Source organism: Eptesicus fuscus, chromosome 25 (assembly GCF_027574615.1).
Source record: "Eptesicus fuscus isolate TK198812 chromosome 25, DD_ASM_mEF_20220401, whole genome shotgun sequence".
Lineage (NCBI taxonomy): Eukaryota > Metazoa > Chordata > Mammalia > Chiroptera > Vespertilionidae > Eptesicus > Eptesicus fuscus.
This window is the reverse complement of record NC_072497.1, coordinates 2,305,402-2,322,120: the sequence shown is the minus strand read 5'-3', so window position 1 is coordinate 2,322,120 and position 16,719 is coordinate 2,305,402. Positions and strand designations below refer to the sequence as shown.

At 44.6% G+C, this 16,719-nt stretch overlaps 1 protein-coding gene across 3 annotated transcripts; it reads left to right on the top strand.

Moving 5' to 3' along the window:
* Nucleotides 1-6,524: 6,524 nt before the first annotated feature.
* Nucleotides 6,525-15,841, top strand: LOC114229602 (gastrula zinc finger protein XlCGF57.1-like). Of its 3 annotated transcripts, none has more exons than XM_054713348.1 (3): nt 6,525-6,784; nt 13,144-13,260; nt 13,499-15,841. In XM_054713348.1, the coding sequence occupies exon 3, from the start codon at nt 13,785-13,787 to the stop codon at nt 15,300-15,302; it is 1,518 nt and encodes a 505-aa protein (XP_054569323.1). In that variant the 5' UTR covers nt 6,525-6,784; nt 13,144-13,260; nt 13,499-13,784; the 3' UTR covers nt 15,303-15,841. The 3 variants fall into 3 exon arrangements, 1 of the variants encoding a protein (XP_054569323.1); XR_008555423.1 differs by lacking the exon at nt 6,525-6,784 and adding an exon at nt 12,081-12,194 and having other exon boundaries at nt 15,434-15,841; XR_008555424.1 differs by lacking the exon at nt 6,525-6,784 and adding an exon at nt 12,081-12,194 and having other exon boundaries at nt 15,336-15,841.
* The last annotated feature ends 878 nt before the right edge of the window (nt 15,842-16,719 follow it).

Sequence of the window (16,719 nt, the reverse complement as noted above, 5' to 3'; positions counted from 1 at the left end):
TTTATTCTTTTTATTTAACTATTTTCCTGGCCTCACCGCATTTTAGCATCCTTCTCTTTCCTGCTTGTTCCCAAGTTTCTAAACACACAGTTCCCTCTGCTAGTTTGTCCCATTTTCACTAGCTTCTCCCGCCGTCTGCTCTGTCACCGCGTCCCACTACCTCTGCGAACGTTCTCTTGCCTTATTACCACGGTGCTCCTTCACCGAATCCCCTGTTTTCAGGTCCCTGTTCCGGGCGCCACCTGCCGGAGCCTGCCAGCACTGTAGTTGAACGGTACCTGAAAAGGGGGGTGAGGATTAAAGAACACAGACACTGTAGTTGCCGGGAGGACGGACGGTTCAAGACTGCCGCGCCGAGTTTATTTCTCAGCCCCTTTTATAGGCAAAAACAGCTTGTGCAAACATAAAGGTCAGAGCCCGGGCAGGATGTTTTTTCCGCCTTAGCAGAATCCTAAATACACTTTAAACTTCTCTCCCCGTCAATTTCCCTATCCTTGTTTCCTGTTATTGAGAACCTATTGCAACTCTTGGAAGCAAAGGCCCCAGCAAAGCGGGGAAAACAAGGTTATTGGATTGTTTACCTGATTGCCTCTCACGGTCTCCCACAGGGAGGGACTGGGGTTCTGTGTCTGCCTGAGAGGAGCTGGCCAGGGCTCTTCTGTCTCCATCCAGAGGTCTCTCCAGCCTGCTCCTCCCCATCCCCCAGGCACCTGGCCCACTGCAACTTCACCTGCTTCTGTATCTGGGAGAAGCCCCATGATGCTTTGGGCCCACCACCCAGTTCACCTTGGCCAAGTCCTGCCTCTGGCCAGCACACTCACACCCCTGAAGTTCTGGTATTGTGTGATTCTCTGTGTTTGCATTTTGGGGGTAATTTTCCACTTTGATTTTATTAAAAATAAGTCTGTCTCTTCATCCCTCCCCCCACCCACACACACAAAGCCAGTCCCAGAGGTAGCATGGATTCTCCAGGAAATGGTGCTGTGGTTTCAGTTATGAGAACATCCTGCTATACATTGGCAGAGAATATAACCCAATGGTTTTGTGGATTGTACTGGCCCCTCTAGGGTGTTCACCTCAAGGTTGATGCTCAACAGGCAAGAACTCAACGGTAGAGGAAGGATAACCCTCTAATCAATCCCAGGTTGTGTCTTTTGTAACCAGTCAGCACTCCTGTTGTTTCTGATGGCAGTAGCCTGCACAGCTTGCCAAGATTTGCTGCCAATGAGGCAAGGCTTTTCCTACCAGGATTGGAGAACTGACATGCAACAAACTGCGCTTTCTAATGTGCACTATTTGGTGAGCGTTGATGTACATATACATCTGTGAAACCATCACACATGAAACAGACTTATCCGTCTCCAATACACACAGTGGAGCAGAAATAAATGTACAATTTTGAGCCCCCAAAACCCAGAGTTTATACTTTTTAAAAAGTATTTTAAACGTTACTTTTATTGATTCTTTTTAGCTCCAATGGAAGGAGAGGGAGAGAAAGAAACGTCTATATTAGAGAAATGTATTAATCTGGTGCCTCCTACTCTCCCCTACGGAGGTGTGAGAAGGGCATGTGCCCTGACCTGTTCTAGTGACCTTCACATGTGGGAGATGAGGCCCAACCGACTAAGTGACACTGTCCAGGGCAGAGTAAATTTTTGTATTATTATTTGTTAACTATTATGTTAATTTCTGTACCATCAACTCTAAACCTTCTTTTGGCACACCCTGTATTTACCTCCTGCCCTTTCATAATCTCTCTCTCTCTCTCTCTCTCTCTCTCTCTCTCTCTCTCTGTGTGTGTGTGTGTGTGTATGTTCCCCCCACCCTTCCCCAGTCCTCCTTGCAGGCATTGATTTTCCTTCCATTACAACACATTAGTTCATATTTTTTAAAATTTTATAGGCACTAGAATGTGTGTGCTCTTTAACAAATATTGGTTTCGCCCTAACCGGTTTGGCTCAGTGGATAGAGCGTCTGCCTGCGGACTGAAGGGTCCCGGGTTCGATTCCAGTCAAGGGCATGTACCTTGGTTGCAGGCGCATTCCCAGTGGGGGATGTGCAGGAGGCAGCTGATCGATGTTTCTCTCTCATGGATGTTTCTAACTCTCTATACCTCGCCCTTCCTCTCTGTAAAAAATCAATAAAAATATATTTAAAAAAGAAAAGAAAAGAAATATTGGTTTCCTCCATGCTGCACAGGTATTTTGAGATTCAATACAAACGCTTAGGTGAATAGTTAATTTTTATTGCTGAGTAGTATTGTGATCTGTGAATTACCACTTTAACTATTGATCTGTTTATGATTTTGGTCATTTGCAGGGTTCGGATATTTTAAATAAATCTGCTGGGAATATTTGCGTTCACTTCTCTATGTAGATATATGTTTTACTGATCACAATGTTGTTGTGTAGGTGAATGTGTGACATTGTAAGACATGTGGAACTGTGATCTAAAATGGTCATTCTCTTTGCGCTCCCACCCACCCACAGTAATAAAAATCCCACTTTTTCTGCAACCTTGCCAGCACATCCAAGGGTTAATCTTTGTAAATACTAACACCATAAATGAGTATAGTATTAACTCCCTTTCTTTTTAATTCTATTTACTTAAGATTTTTTTATGGTGAGAAATTTTTCATACATTTATTTACACTACCTTTATCACATTTGTTAAAATGTCTGCTCAGTATCTTTTTACCAATTTTTAAATGAATATATTACCTTGAGAGCATTATGCTAGGAAAACATAAGCCAGTCAGAGACAGATAAGTATCACATGATCTCACTCATGTGTGGAATGTAATGAACAACATAAACTGGTGAATAAAAAAAATCAGGAGACATAGAAGCATCAAACAGACCTTCAAACCTCAGAGTGAAGGTAGGAGAGGGTGGCTGGTGGGTTGGAGGAATAGGAGGTCAACCAATGAATTTGTATGCATATAAGCACAACCATTGATCACAGACAATAGGGGAGTAAAGGCCTGGGCTGGAGGGTGGGGGTGGGCTGGAGAGGAGAAAAGGAAGATATGAGATGCTTTCAACAATAAAGAATTTTTGAAAATGAAATAAATTTATTAATTTAACCAATAGCAGAACGGTGTGCAATGTAAGACATGTTTGAAGTTCACTCATTTCTCAGTGACTGCAATGACTTCTTTGCTATATGGAACCAGAGTTTTAAATATTGGAACAGAAGTCCTTTCTCAATTTTTAACCCATGTAGAATTTAAATGCACTCGTACCATACACTTAAAGATTTCATCTGCATTGTTAACATTCTCCACAAAAGTTAATAAGTCTGAGCATTCAACAATGCATTCCATGAGTCTACACTTGTCATCTTTGTTAATATCCCTGGTGTAAATACTCTCATCGTCATGAGGTCCAAACTGGCAAGATGATGGCACTGAACATGGACATGATAAGATATTTCAGTAGCACATCATTACATTTTATTTCCAACATGCCGATACAGCAGCACCAAATTTGCTCAAGAGCTTTCATAACAAAACAGTAAAATTACTGGGATGCATCAAGTTTAAACCTTTCTTAAAGTTTGATTGAAGTAGAATTGACATAACATGAACATTTAAAAACACAGCACACCCTTTTGATGTTTTCATACATGCCTGAAACCGAGTCCCGCCGGCCCTGATCAGAGTCCCCAGACAATGACGCCCTAAGGTGAAGCCAGTGGTGGTCAGTGGGGGCCTCCATGAGAACATCCAGGAAGGGGTGCAGAGTCCAGTTGGAAGGCCTGCTGGGAGCATGCCTCCCCCCATTTGGGAGATGGAGGGAGGTCACTGTGGCTGCTTTGCACAACTGAAATTAGAAGGGGGGTCCTGGCTGACATGTGGGCGCTGTGGCAGGACTTGACCTTCCCCTCAGGAGGCCTCACAGTTTGCCTCCTGCCCAGGCTGCCTTCAGAAGGGCTGATGGGCAGCCCCTTCAGAAAAATCATTGCCAGCGGGAAATTCACAGCCCTGAATGCACACGAAGAATCCACGGGCTTAAACACGTTTGCTGATTTAGGAGTAAAAGTGCATCTGGAAGGTGCTTTAGTTTACTCACCACAAGGATAGCTCTCCAGAGGAAAAGGACAAACACAGAAATGTACAAGGAGACAGTGATGATGGTCAGCTTCCACAGAATTTCACAAAACTGGCTGGAGGACACAGCAATGGGCAGGATATGCAATAGATGGAATCCTGTGTGAGATCCTGAGGAGCCTGAGGCACTTACAATCCATCTGTCTCAGGAAGTCATCTTTCCAATCCCAGCACCAGCCTCCATGTGATCCCCGGAGGATTCTCTGCTTTAAGACAGACTGCAAGTTGGCGACCTCCTGCCTCCTGTGTCACTGGCCGTATTTATAGACATTAAAACATGGGTTTCACTGGGGAAAGCACAGTTTCTAGTTCACCATGGGCTCTGCTCACTTCTGTGTCTAACGTTATGTTGGAATCCCTCAGTAACAGCTTCTCCCGTGGGAAAGTTAATCTTTATCACTCAAAGACTAACCGAAGTTAAAAACATAAAGAGATAGCTTTAATCAGAAACCATCAGATTTAAGGGCTTAAATAAAAACAAGGTGGGGATCATGACTATGACACTAATAGTGTGTGTGTGTTTTTGTTGTTGTTTTTCTTTTCAGAAATCCGTGATATATGAAAGGAGACAGACTTGCACTGAGTTCAGATGATTCTGACAACTGTTCTAGAGATAGAGGTTTAGATTTAACCATTTGTACTTGAAACATAAACAGCTTATTTTTTAAAATTCTGTCCCAGGGAATTGTTTATTAATTTGAGGGAGAGAGAGAGAGACAGAGAGAGACAGAGAAAGAAAAGAAAAAAAGAAGCATCGATGAAAAAGGAAACATGGATCAATTGCCTCCTCCTTGTCTTTGTGAACAAGAATTTAATTTACAAACTAGTTAGTTAAGTTCCCTTAGCATGAATCAAACAAGCCATCAATTTTTGGGGGTACGCTTTACGGGAGGATGCTCCAACACACTGAGCCCCTGAGCACGGCAGCATCTTAATTCTTAATGTTTCCTTTAAGAGATTAAAGCATCCAGGTAGGCGTGTGCCCTGACCAGGACTGGAACCAGTGAGCTTTCAGGGCAAGCGATGTTGCCCAACCAACTGACGTGCAATGGCCAGGGAAGAGATTATTCTTGGTGTTATTATTTACTAACTATTGTATTAATTTCCATACCAACAACTCTAAACCTACTTTAGTACACCCTAAATTTACCTCCTGCCCTTTTGTAATCTCTCTTTCTGCCTTCCCAGCTCTAAATACAGTCACTCATTTTCCTTTTGTGAAAAGATTAGTTTATATTTTTCATAATATTATAAACACTATAATTTGTGTGAACCTTAACAAATATTGAACTCTTTCATGCTACACAGTTATTTTGTGATTGAACACTCATTCTTATGTGAAAAGTTTATTATTTTTTATTGCTGAGTAGTACTGTGTTCTCTCAATACCCACTTTGTCTATTGATCTGACTATGGTTTTTGTTATTTCCAGGTTTGGGGTATTAGAAATAAATTTTCAGGGAATATTGGGTTCAGTTCTTTATGTAAATGTATGTTTTACTTATCTAACTTTTGTAGTGTGAGGGTTTTACTTTTTAAGACATGCAGAACTTTTAACTAAAATGGTTATTCCCTTTGCCTTTCCAGACACCCACAATGATGAAAATTCTAGTTTTTCTTTATACCTGTGAGCTCATGCAATATTTAATATTTTAAAATTGCAGGCCTGAAAATCAGTATAGTGTTAACTTGTTTTGTTTAAAATCCATTCCCCTAAGACATTTTTATGGTGAGCATTTCTTGATGCATTGATTTACACCGCCTTTATCTCTTTGGTTGAAAAGTCTGGTCAGAAAATTTTGCCAATTTAAAAAAATATATATATTTCTTTATTGAAATCAGAGAGGAAGGGAGAAGGAGAGAGCTACAGAAACATCAATGATGAGAGAGAATCATTGAATGGCTGCCTCCTGCACCCCCCCCCCCAACCCCACTGGGGATCAAGCCTGCAACCCAGGCATGTGCCCTCGGCTGGAATCGAACCTGGGTCCCTTTGGTCCGCATGCTGACGCTCTAGCCACTGAGCCAAGCCGGCTAGGGCAAATGTTGCCAATTTTTAAAATGAATTAATGATTTAAACACTAGGCAGATAGTTCAGCATCTTAGAAACATACTTCCTTTCATCACCCCCAGCTTTAATAAGTGTACCCTCAAAATCTTTTCTGAACTCATCGTGTGAAATCTTTTCTGCATGAAGCCAAGACCTCACATACCTTAGGGGAACCTGAGGCAGAGCTGTTCTAACACTTTAATTCACCTAACTCCATGGCTGGGTTTCTAGCCCCGCTCGGGCACTGAGAAAACTACATTACCCAGAAAGCACTGCACCAGTGTGGGCGGAGCCAAAGGGCATTTTGGTGTATGCGCATCCGGTTAGGGCGGGACTTCCGCCTTCCTCCTCGCGGTGGCCATTTAAAAATTTTAGGTCTGTTGTTTACAGAGTCACAGGCTTCAGGGCGCTGGTGGTGAGTAGGAGGCGGCCTGGGAGGCCGCTGCCTGCGGTGCAGGGTGTGTCTGAGGCCCCTGGAGCCCCAACAGACCGAGATCGGGGTCCCCGTGCCTCCCGGACGCCTCTCTGCTCACAGCGTTCCCGCAGCCCGACCCCCCTGAACCCTCCAGCCTGGGGGCCGGCGCCGCTCAGGTCCTGCCGCCCAGGTCCCAGCGTCCGGAATGGTGAGTCCCTGGTGGGTGACACGTGGGTGATGGGGGAAGAGGGTGGAAGGCTGCAATGCCACCTTGTGAGGACGTGATGGTGGGACTGAGCTGGGAGGACTCGGAAACCCGGGCCTGTTGTGGGTGTAAAGGCAACAAAGAGATGAGGTGTGGTTTTGTGTGAGGAGTTTTACTTTCATTCTCAGAACGCTGGGACCATACATGGTTGTGAAAAAAAGAGGGACATTTTCTGAGGCAGGATTCTAACTTTCCCTGACATTGCTGTGAGGAAGAACAGACTAGAAGACAGAGGACAGCATTGTGGACAGGAAGGGGAAGTCCTGTAAATGACAAGGGAACTGGCAGGAGTGAGCACTGAGGACTGAGCCCCGAGATCGCACAGGCATCTGGAGGGCACCTGGCCTCCGGGCTGGGCAAGGGCACTGAGCAGCCTGAGCCCAGAGAGCCTGGTGGTTGCCAGGCTCCCAACAGACCATTATCTTTCCACAAATTCCTGCAAATGCAGAATCGATCAGGTGTACAGGTTTGTGGAGCTTATTTCAGGGCCTCACTCACTTGTGGCCTCTGAGATAGTAGAGTCCTGGGACTGTCAGCCGCTCTTGTATCCCGGGGACCTGGGGACTTTGAACAGACAATGAGCCCAGACTCCAAAGGCCAGGAGGAGGCTTCATGGAGTGGACCTTGTTTTTGGCGACCAGTGTAGTGAGTGCGAGGTCCTCCAGACACAGGTTCCAGAATGTGCAAAGGCTTGGCGTAAAGAGGGAGCCGACTCAGGAACCTGCAGGTATGTTTTTTAAAGTACATCTACATTTTTATTGATTTTAGATGTGGAAAGGATGGGGTGGGGGGAGGTGAGAGAGACAGAGCAACAGGGATGAGAAAAATAGGAATTGGTTGCCACCTGCACAATCTCTACTCTGGATCCAGCCCACAACCCAGGCATGTGACCTCACACCAGTGCATGGGTCTGTGCTCAACCAAATGAGACACATCATCTAGGACAGTGTATCACTTTAATACAGGGAATCGTGGTCAGGTTGTTAATGGTAGTAGTCGTTCAGAAGGGACAGTGTGAGCCTGAGGAATGGCTTTCTTCCTGGGGCCACTGTTTGTGAGAAGGGGGTGTCACAACACAGCTTAGGGACAGAAGTTGTCCTGTAGAGTGTTGGGGGGAGAGATAATCGCTTAGCAGTGGCCAAAGCCTTTAAAAGGTGAGTGGACCTGAGATTAATTGGAGGCCAAAGAGTAATTCAAACAAGATGAGACTGAGGCTGGTACATACCAACTTTTCTAAACTCTCACCAGGATTTTCTTGTGACTCTTGGTGTGGCCAAGAGTGATGAATAGTGATGTGCGGAGTTGCAGTCAGTCTTGTGGATTAGCTAGGAGGGGTGAGTGGTCATCTATGAGACTCACTGGGCCTGGTGCAGAGGGCCATCGGGGCTGGGACTTGAGTGAAGGTTAAGTGAGGGACGTTGGCTGTGACTAGTGAAGGGACATCAAGTGCAGCATCACAGGAGGTGGGCTGTGGATATCTGAGATCTGATGGTTGTTCTTTTTTTTTTGTCTCTTATTATTATTTTTTAAATTTAATAAATCTTTATTGTTCAGATTATTATAATTGTTTCTCCTCCCCCCCCCATATCTCCCCTCCACCCGGTTCCCACCCTCCCTTCTGCCCTAACCTCCCCCTTGCTGTCCTTATCCATAGGTGTATGATTTTGTCCAGTCTCTTCTCGTACCCCCCACACAGACATCCCTTTCCCCCTGAGAATTATCAGTCCACTCCGATTCTATGCCCCTGATTCTATTATGTTCACCAGTTTATTCTGTTCTTCAGATTTTTAATTCACTTGACTTTTAGATTCACTTGTTGATAGGTATGTATTTGTTGTTCATAATTTTTATCTTTACTTTTTTTCTTATTTTTCCTCTTTTTAAAGAATACCTTTCAGCATTTCATATAATACTGGTTTGGTGGTGATGAACTCCTTTAGCTTTTTCTTATCTGTGAAGCTCTTTATTGGCCCTTCAATTCTGAATGATAACTTTGCTGGGTAGAGTAGTCTTGGTTGTAGGTTCTTGCTATTCATCACTTTGAATATTTCTTGCCACTCCCATCTGGCCTGCATAGTTTCTGTTGAGAAATCAGCTGATAATCGTATGTGTGCTCCCTTGTAGGTAACTAACTGTTTTTCTCTTGCTGCTTGTAACATTCTCTCTTTGTCTTTTGCTCTTGGCATTTTAATTATGATGTGTCTTGGTTTGGTCCTCTTTGGATTCCTTTTGTTTGGGGTTCTGTGTGCTTCCTGGACTTGTAAGTCTATTTCTTTCACCAGGTGGGGCGAGTTTTCTCTCATTACTTCTTCAAATAGGTTTTCAGCATCTTGCTCTCTCTCTTCTTCTGGCACCCCCACAATTCTGATGTTGGTTCGCTTGAAGTTGTCCCAGAGGCTTCTTACACTATCTTCTACTTTCTGAATTCTCTTCTTGCTTTTCTGGAGGCGTGTCCTTTGCCTCTTTGTATTCCAAATCTTTGACTTGATCCTTGCGTTCCTCTAGTCTGCTGTTGGGTCTCTGTATAATATTTTTTATTTCAGTCAGTGTATGTTTCATTTCTAGTTGGTCCTTTTTCATATCCTCGAGGGTCTCATTAAATTTATCGGCTTTTTCCATGAAATTCTTGAAAAACATTATAACCGTGGTTTTGAACTCTATGTCCAGTCGCTTGTTCTCCTCCATTTCTTTTATTTGGGCTCTGTTTCCTTGCCTCCTCATTTTCGCTGCTTCCCTGAGTTGGTCGGGAAGCTTTGTGTAGTAGGTGTCCTATTGGTTCAACGGGTCAGCCTCCCAGTTACCTGAGGTGGACGCTCTTGGTGCACCCCTTTTTAGACTGTGTGAACAGCCTTGTTGTAGTTAAGTCTTCTTCTTTTTTTTTTTTTTTTTGTAGTTAAGTCTTGATTGTTTTTGGCGTCACTGGGAGGAATTGACCTCCAGGCCAATTGGCTGTGAGGACCCGCTGTGTCTATAACAGGAGAATTGCTGTGCTGGAGACACGTTTATGGGGCGGGACTCGTTCCAGTAGGGCAGTGATGGCGAACCTATGACACGCGTGTCAGCACTGACACGCGTAGCTATTTCTGATGACACTCGGCCGCTGAGGCGGCCGCATGCCGAGGATGAAACATTTGCTGCTCCTGAGGATGAAACATTTGCAAAATAATGTTTTTTCCTCAAAGTGACACACTACCCGAGTTATGCTCAGTTTTTTGGTGAAGTTTGACACACCAAGCTCAAAAGGTTGCCCATCACTGCAGTAGGGCTTTGGCGCTCACTGAGTCTGCCTCTTGAATGTGTCCCTTATGCGAGTGGTTGAAATCTGGTGTCGTTTCACATGACCACTAGATGCCCTAGTTTCTGGATCTCCAATGGGGTGCAGGCCAGCTACTGTCTGAGGCCACCTAGCAGGAGCTACAGTAAGAGCTACAGTTTTCTCCTCCTTTGCTTGGGTGGTTTTGGAGCAGTCTGACTGGAGCTGCAGTTAATTTGGTTAAGCTGCAACAGGCAGGCCATTTATATGCAAAAGCCGCTGTGTGGAGCCTGGGTGGGTTTGAAGAATGTGTGGGACGGGGTCTTGGCGTCACTAGGCTAGGGCGTGGCAAACGGCAATGGCTGCCGTCAGGCGTCTCTGCCTTTCCAAGTTTCCAAGTCCCCGCGTCCCGCCCTCCAGCACAGTAAACACTGATTGCTGGGCGCACCTCTACAAAAAAGTCACTCTCACTTTCCGACCCGATGGCCGAGAGTCCAGCTTCTCCCCGTAGGTGTCTGGGTCCCCCGAATGTCCCCAGGAACTGGATTTCAGAGTGAGTGGGAGCTTGTCTCCCTTCGGGTTGAAGAAAAGCTGCGCTCCCAGTTGCCCGCCACCTGCCTGATTTGCGCGCCTCCGTACCTCAGCTTTTCCGCGTTTGTTCTCCTCTCTTTTTCCTTCTTAGTTGTAAATCTACCATTCAGCCAGCTTTCCCGTGGTTCTGGGTGGTAGACGTTTTGTCTTTTAGTTGTAGTTTTGAAATTGTTGTGCGTCGCGACAGTTTAGTTGTTTAACTTTGCCGCCATCTTGGTTCCTCCCCTGATTGTTGTTCTCAATAGTTGAGGTTGAAAGAAAACAACAGTCATGGAGAGAGGCCTACATAGCAGGACTCCAGGCTTCCTCTATGAGTGTGGACTATCAGAGTGTGGGTAGTGCTTGATCCTGATTCAATATGGCAACCATCCTCTGACCACACATGCTGAGTAATAAGTAAAAGGCCTGAAGATGAGTATGGGGGCTGGGCCTGTGGCAGTGCAGGTGTGAGAGAGGTGTGGTAGAAAGAGTGATGTGCACTCGGAGAGGGAAGGTGAATTCATGGTCACAGCACCATGGCATTGACATAGAGTGAATGAAGGAAGAGTCTGTTTCTGGTGGTCCCTGGATGTAACAATGAGGTGAACTTTAGGGTAATTGCCTGTAAAGAGAGGAGTTTGGGTGCTACATTCTAGGTTAAGAGCTTAGGTGCTATTTAACTAACCACCTGTCTTTTGTTGTTGGTTGTGACGCACTGGTTGAAAGGAATGAGATAGCGTTAATCAGTGTTAACCAGGCTTGTAAACCTCCACTGGCCCGGATAAGGAAGAAGAGTAAGAGAGCAATAGATTATGGAGGTGGTGAACTATAATTTTGGAAAAGAAGTTGATTAGGAAATAATGTATCCACACTACGGCATATTTGCATTTCATTTGAAGTTGTACCTCCAGGAATGAAGCTCTGTGAGAGAAGTGTTGTTCAAGGAACTATGTGCAGCGGGTAGTACAAAGCAATGGCCTCAGCACATTGGGATTGGGGTCAAGAGGGTGAAGTGTGATGCCATGTTTTTGGTGTCTTATTGCAACAATCTGAGGGACTACCATGCTATTTCCTGAGAAAACAGTATCAGATCACTCACACTCTCTTTATGGCCAACATATCTCTCTAACCTATATATTGACACCCACTGTATTGATAAGAGGCATTGTTCATTCATGGGAGTTCTACAGCTCAGGTATCTTCTATCTGCTCAACTGCCTTAATTGTTGTGGGAAGAAAAATTTCACCAAGAAAATAAGAAGACAGTGGGTTTCATGGAATGAAGGGCTGGTATTTTCTCTGATGTGTAGAGTGGAAAGAGCAGATGTGTGTGGAGAGTGGGTAGTAGGATAGACTTATAATGTTAGGAGTGACTGATCATGGTTGTACTGTCTCCATTATGACAGGATATGGATTTTGAGGACGTGGCCATTGCCTTCTCTCAGGAGGAGTGGGGGCTCCTTGATGAGGCTCAGAGACGTCTGTACTGCGATGTGATGCTGGAAGTGTTCGCACTTGTGTCATCTGTAGGTAAGACCTTCACATTCTCCCAGTGTCCTGAGCTGAAGACCTCTCTTCCTTTATGGCTCAGCTGTAGCTTTCTCTCTCCCACAGCCAGGACATGGTGTCTGCTAATGTCCCCCACTGTCCTGTCAAAAGTGCTGTGGCTGCCAGGGATGAGCTGGATGGGGAGCCCTGAGCAAAGGACTCCACCAAAAACCCTAACAACCATAACCTCAAAAAGTACAGGAAGTGTCAGGGAGTCAGGCGTCTTGCAGTGAGCTTAATGGGTCCCAGCTTTCACTTTCTTTCCATGGGAGGCTGACAGTGTCCTCATGCATGGCTTCAACTTCTGCCCTCTTCCTCTAGGTAAGGGTTCTTTGTGGCAGCCTGTGCCGTGTTATGGTCTGTACCTACATGAACCATGTGCTGTTTTTGTAAGACCCTCATTCATATGTTTCTAATATTTTCTTCCCTGAATACTATAGCAAGCTGTGTTTCTCTGGGCCAGTGCTGACGGCTCACCTTTTCACCTGTTCCTCTGCACTGGTGCCTATGCAGTATTCTGCAACATTGACTTGCACATGTGTTACATACGTGCTAAGTAGTCTTCAAAACCAGCTACTCCTTTATTGAATTCTACTTGGAGTAAGATGGAACCAACCTCTTGCACAGCTCGCCCGGTCCCCAGCAGATAAGCCATGCTGAATGCTGGTAGTTGAAGGATGAGCTGGAGATTCATATTCTAATCCATGTGGTGCTTGCCTTGTTTATGTCATATTTCTGGTGAGGCCTCCCTGTGTTGGGATCTTCATTAGCCCAAAAAGTCACAACAGCCTCTTATTCATCCTTCCTGCACATCTCTTATTTTCAGATATTTTCATGGAACCAACGTGTGATGTATAACACACTTTTGCAATGGGACTTCCCACTGTCACCACATTCAACATTCATTTCCTCACCCTTTCTCACTTTTCAGGTTGTTGGCATAAAATGGATGATGAGGTGGCCTGTTCTGATGAGAGTGTATCTATACAAGGAGAGTCACAGGACAGGGCTTCTAAGACAGCTCCAGCCACCCAGAAGACCCTTCTGTGTAAGTGGTGTTTCTCTGTGTTAAAAGATATTTTGCACCTGACTGAGTCACATTCAGCATGCTTTGAGCAGAAAGCCTTCTGTAGTGATATATGTGTTGGAGACGTCTGTTTGAGTGCAAACCCTCACCAGCAACAGAGGAATGAATGTGGAGCGGAGCCCTGGACACAAGCTATGGACAGGGCATCCTATGTGAGCAGATGCAGCTTCTACTTATCGATGTTGCCTTCAACCCGCAGGGAGGTTGGGGAAGACTTGCGATACAACTCAGAGCTTCCCCAGCACCAGGCCTCTCTCAACACCGAGGAGCTACACTGTGGCAGGGAGATTTCACAGGAATTTCTTGATGGAAAAAGTCATCACCAGTGGGGTGACTGTGAAAATGCTGCCAGCCACATCCTGAAAGTTGTTCAATGTCAGGGTGAATTTTCTGGAGAAGTGATTTATGAGTGTAAGAAATGTAGGAAAGTGTTTAGACGAATCTCTAACCTCATTGGACATAAGAGAGTTCACCCTGGAGAAGAGATGTATGAGTGTAGTGAATGTGGGGTTTCCTTCCATCTAAGAGCCCACCTCAATGTACACCTCAGAGTTCACACTGGAGAGAAGCCATGTGAGTGTACTGAATTCGGGAAGTCTTACAGTGAAAGAAGTACATTCATTGAACACCAGAGATTTCACACTGGAGAGATGCCATATGAGTGTACTGAATGTGGGAAGTCTTTTAGCCGAAAACCTAACCTTATTAAACATCTGAAAGTCCACACTGGAGAGAAGCCATATGAGTGTACTGAATGTGGGAAGTCTTTTAGCCAAAAACCTAACCTTAATAAACATCTGAAAGTCCACACTGGAGAGAAGCCATATGAGTGTACTGAATGTGGGAAGTCCTTCAGCCAAAAATCTAACCTAATTAAACACCAGACAGTTCACACTGGGGAGAAGCCATGTGAGTGTACTGAATGTGGTAAGTCTTTTAGCAAAAAATCTACTCTTATTACTCATCTGAAAGTTCACACTGGAGAGAAGCCATATGAGTGTACTGAATGTGGGAAGTCTTTCAGTGAAAGAAGTGCATTCATTGAACACCAGAGAGTTCACACTGGAGAGAAGCCATATGAGTGTACTGAATGTGATAAGTCTTTTAGCCAAAAATCTAACTTTATTATGCATCTGAAACTTCACAGTGGAGAGAAGCCATATAAATGTAGTATATGTGGGGTTTCCTTCCGTCTAAGAGCTCACCTCACTGTACACCTCAGAGTTCACACTGGAGAGAAGCCATATGAGTGTACTGAATGTGGGAAGTCCTTCAGTGAAAGATGTACATTCATTGAACACCAGAGAGTTCACACTGGAGAGAAGCCATTTGAGTGTACTGAATGTGGGAAGTCTTTTAGCCGAAAACCTAACCTTATTAAACATCTGAAAGTCCACACTGGAGAGAAGCCATATGAGTGTACTGAATGTGGGAAGTCTTTTAGCCAAAAACCTAACCTTATTAAACATCTGAAAGTCCACACTGGAGAGAAGCCATATGAGTGCACTGAATGTGGGAAGCATTTCAGCCAAAAATCTAACCTAATTAAACACCAGACAGTTCACACGGGGGAGAAGCCATATGAATGTACTGAATGTGGAAAGTCTTTTAGCCAAAAATCTACTCTTATTACACATCTGAAAGTTCACACTGGAGAGAAGCCATATGAGTGTACGGAATGTGGGAAATCCTTCAGAGAAAGAAGTACATTCATTGAACACCAGAGAGTTCACACTGGAGAGAAGCCATATGAGTGCACTGAATGTGGGAAGTCTTTTAGACAAAAACCTAACCTTTTTAAACATCTGAAAGCCCACTCTGGAGAGAAGCCATATGAGTGTACTGAATGTGGGAAGTCTTTTAGCCAAAAATCTACTCTTACTACACATCTGAAAGTTCACAGTGGAGAGAAGCCATATGAGTGTACTGAATGTGGGAAGTCTTTTCGCCAAAAATGTAGTCTCATTAAACATCTGAGAGTTCACACTGGAGAGAAGTATTAAATGTGCAGGGAATGGTTTCTTTTATTCACTTAGAATAACAACACTGAAGACTACTGTTTGGGACCTATCTTTCTGAATTTAAAACTTTTAAGTGGAACATACACTGTACTATATTCCTCATGTGTTTCCAGTACAAGTGAGGCTTGAAGGACATGTCCAGATCTACTACCTTATACATTTGTGGCTGAAGAGATTTCACTTCTACCACCTGGATCATCTGAAGATCGTGTGTCAGTCCCAACCCCTACGTGCTCAGGGGAAATGAATTCTATGTTTTCACTTGTGCTTGAGAACATTATGATTATTCCAGCTCTTGACAGTATCTTCATTCCTTTCTCTCTGACTAGGGAATGCAACTGACTCAGGGTTTGTCCAGAGCACCCATCCTCAGCTAATGAGTGCTACCACTTTCAGGGACATTGTGAATCTCACATTATGCTTTTATGAATTTTTTTTAGTTTGTAATTTATCAGCCTGCAAATTTCTTACTGTCCTCTGTTCTGGTTTATGATTTTTTATTAAATGTTTTTTTTCCTTAATACCTTAATTTTTTGGTTATTTTCACTTCCAGGGATGATTGTCAAGCGCAATTATGATTTTTCATCATAGAGTTTACAGATATTGTTTGAACCCCAACCTTTCTGTGCTTTAGGAGGGCCAGGATAATGGTAGAAAATTACTCTGACCAATATTGGCTTCTAGTGCGTTGCTGCCCAAGGCCTTGAAAGAAAGACTGCTTGACTTTGTGGTTCCAGTTTGCACGTTTGATCCCACCCCATATTGGGATGTAGGAAGCATCTAATTTTTTTCTTCTCTTTCACATGATGTCTTTCTCAATCTCTCTCTTCCTCTCCCCCATCTCTTGCAGTCTCTCTCAAAACATCCTCAGATGAGGATTACCAAAAAAATCCAAACATTCACTCTGGTGCCCTGAGATGGGGCCTCTGCCTGCACAGCCCACCTTTCCTCACTCTTCCCTGCCTTTGCCTGGGATGTTCCCACTGCAGCTGGGCACACTGTCTCCTTCCAAGGGTTTGGCAGAGAGGAGGCCCAGTCAAGGCCCTGGGAGGGATTTGGGTTCTGTGTCTGCCTGAGATGTGCTGGCCAGGGCTCTTCTATCTCCATCCAGACTGCTTCTCCCCACCTCCCAGGCACCTGCCTGCTGCAAATGAACCTACTTCTGTATCTGGGGGAATCCTCCTGATGCTTTGGGCCCCCAAATCAGTTCACCTTTAGAAAGTCCTGCCTCCTGCCAACCCACTCACACCCCTGAATCCCACTGGTGTTTAAGTCTCCTTTTTCCATTTTAGGGATTATTTTGCACTTTAATTTTATAAAAAATAAAGCACTCCTCTCCCCACCCCCTCACCCAGCCAGTCCTGGAGGTAGTGTGGATTCTCTAGGAAATGGTGCTGTG

Bases quoted from the DNA above. Each gene is read 5' to 3' on its own strand.
- LOC114229602 (XM_054713348.1), top strand. From the start codon at position 13,785: ATGTATGAGTGTAGTGAATGTGGGGTTTCCTTCCATCTAAGAGCCCAC.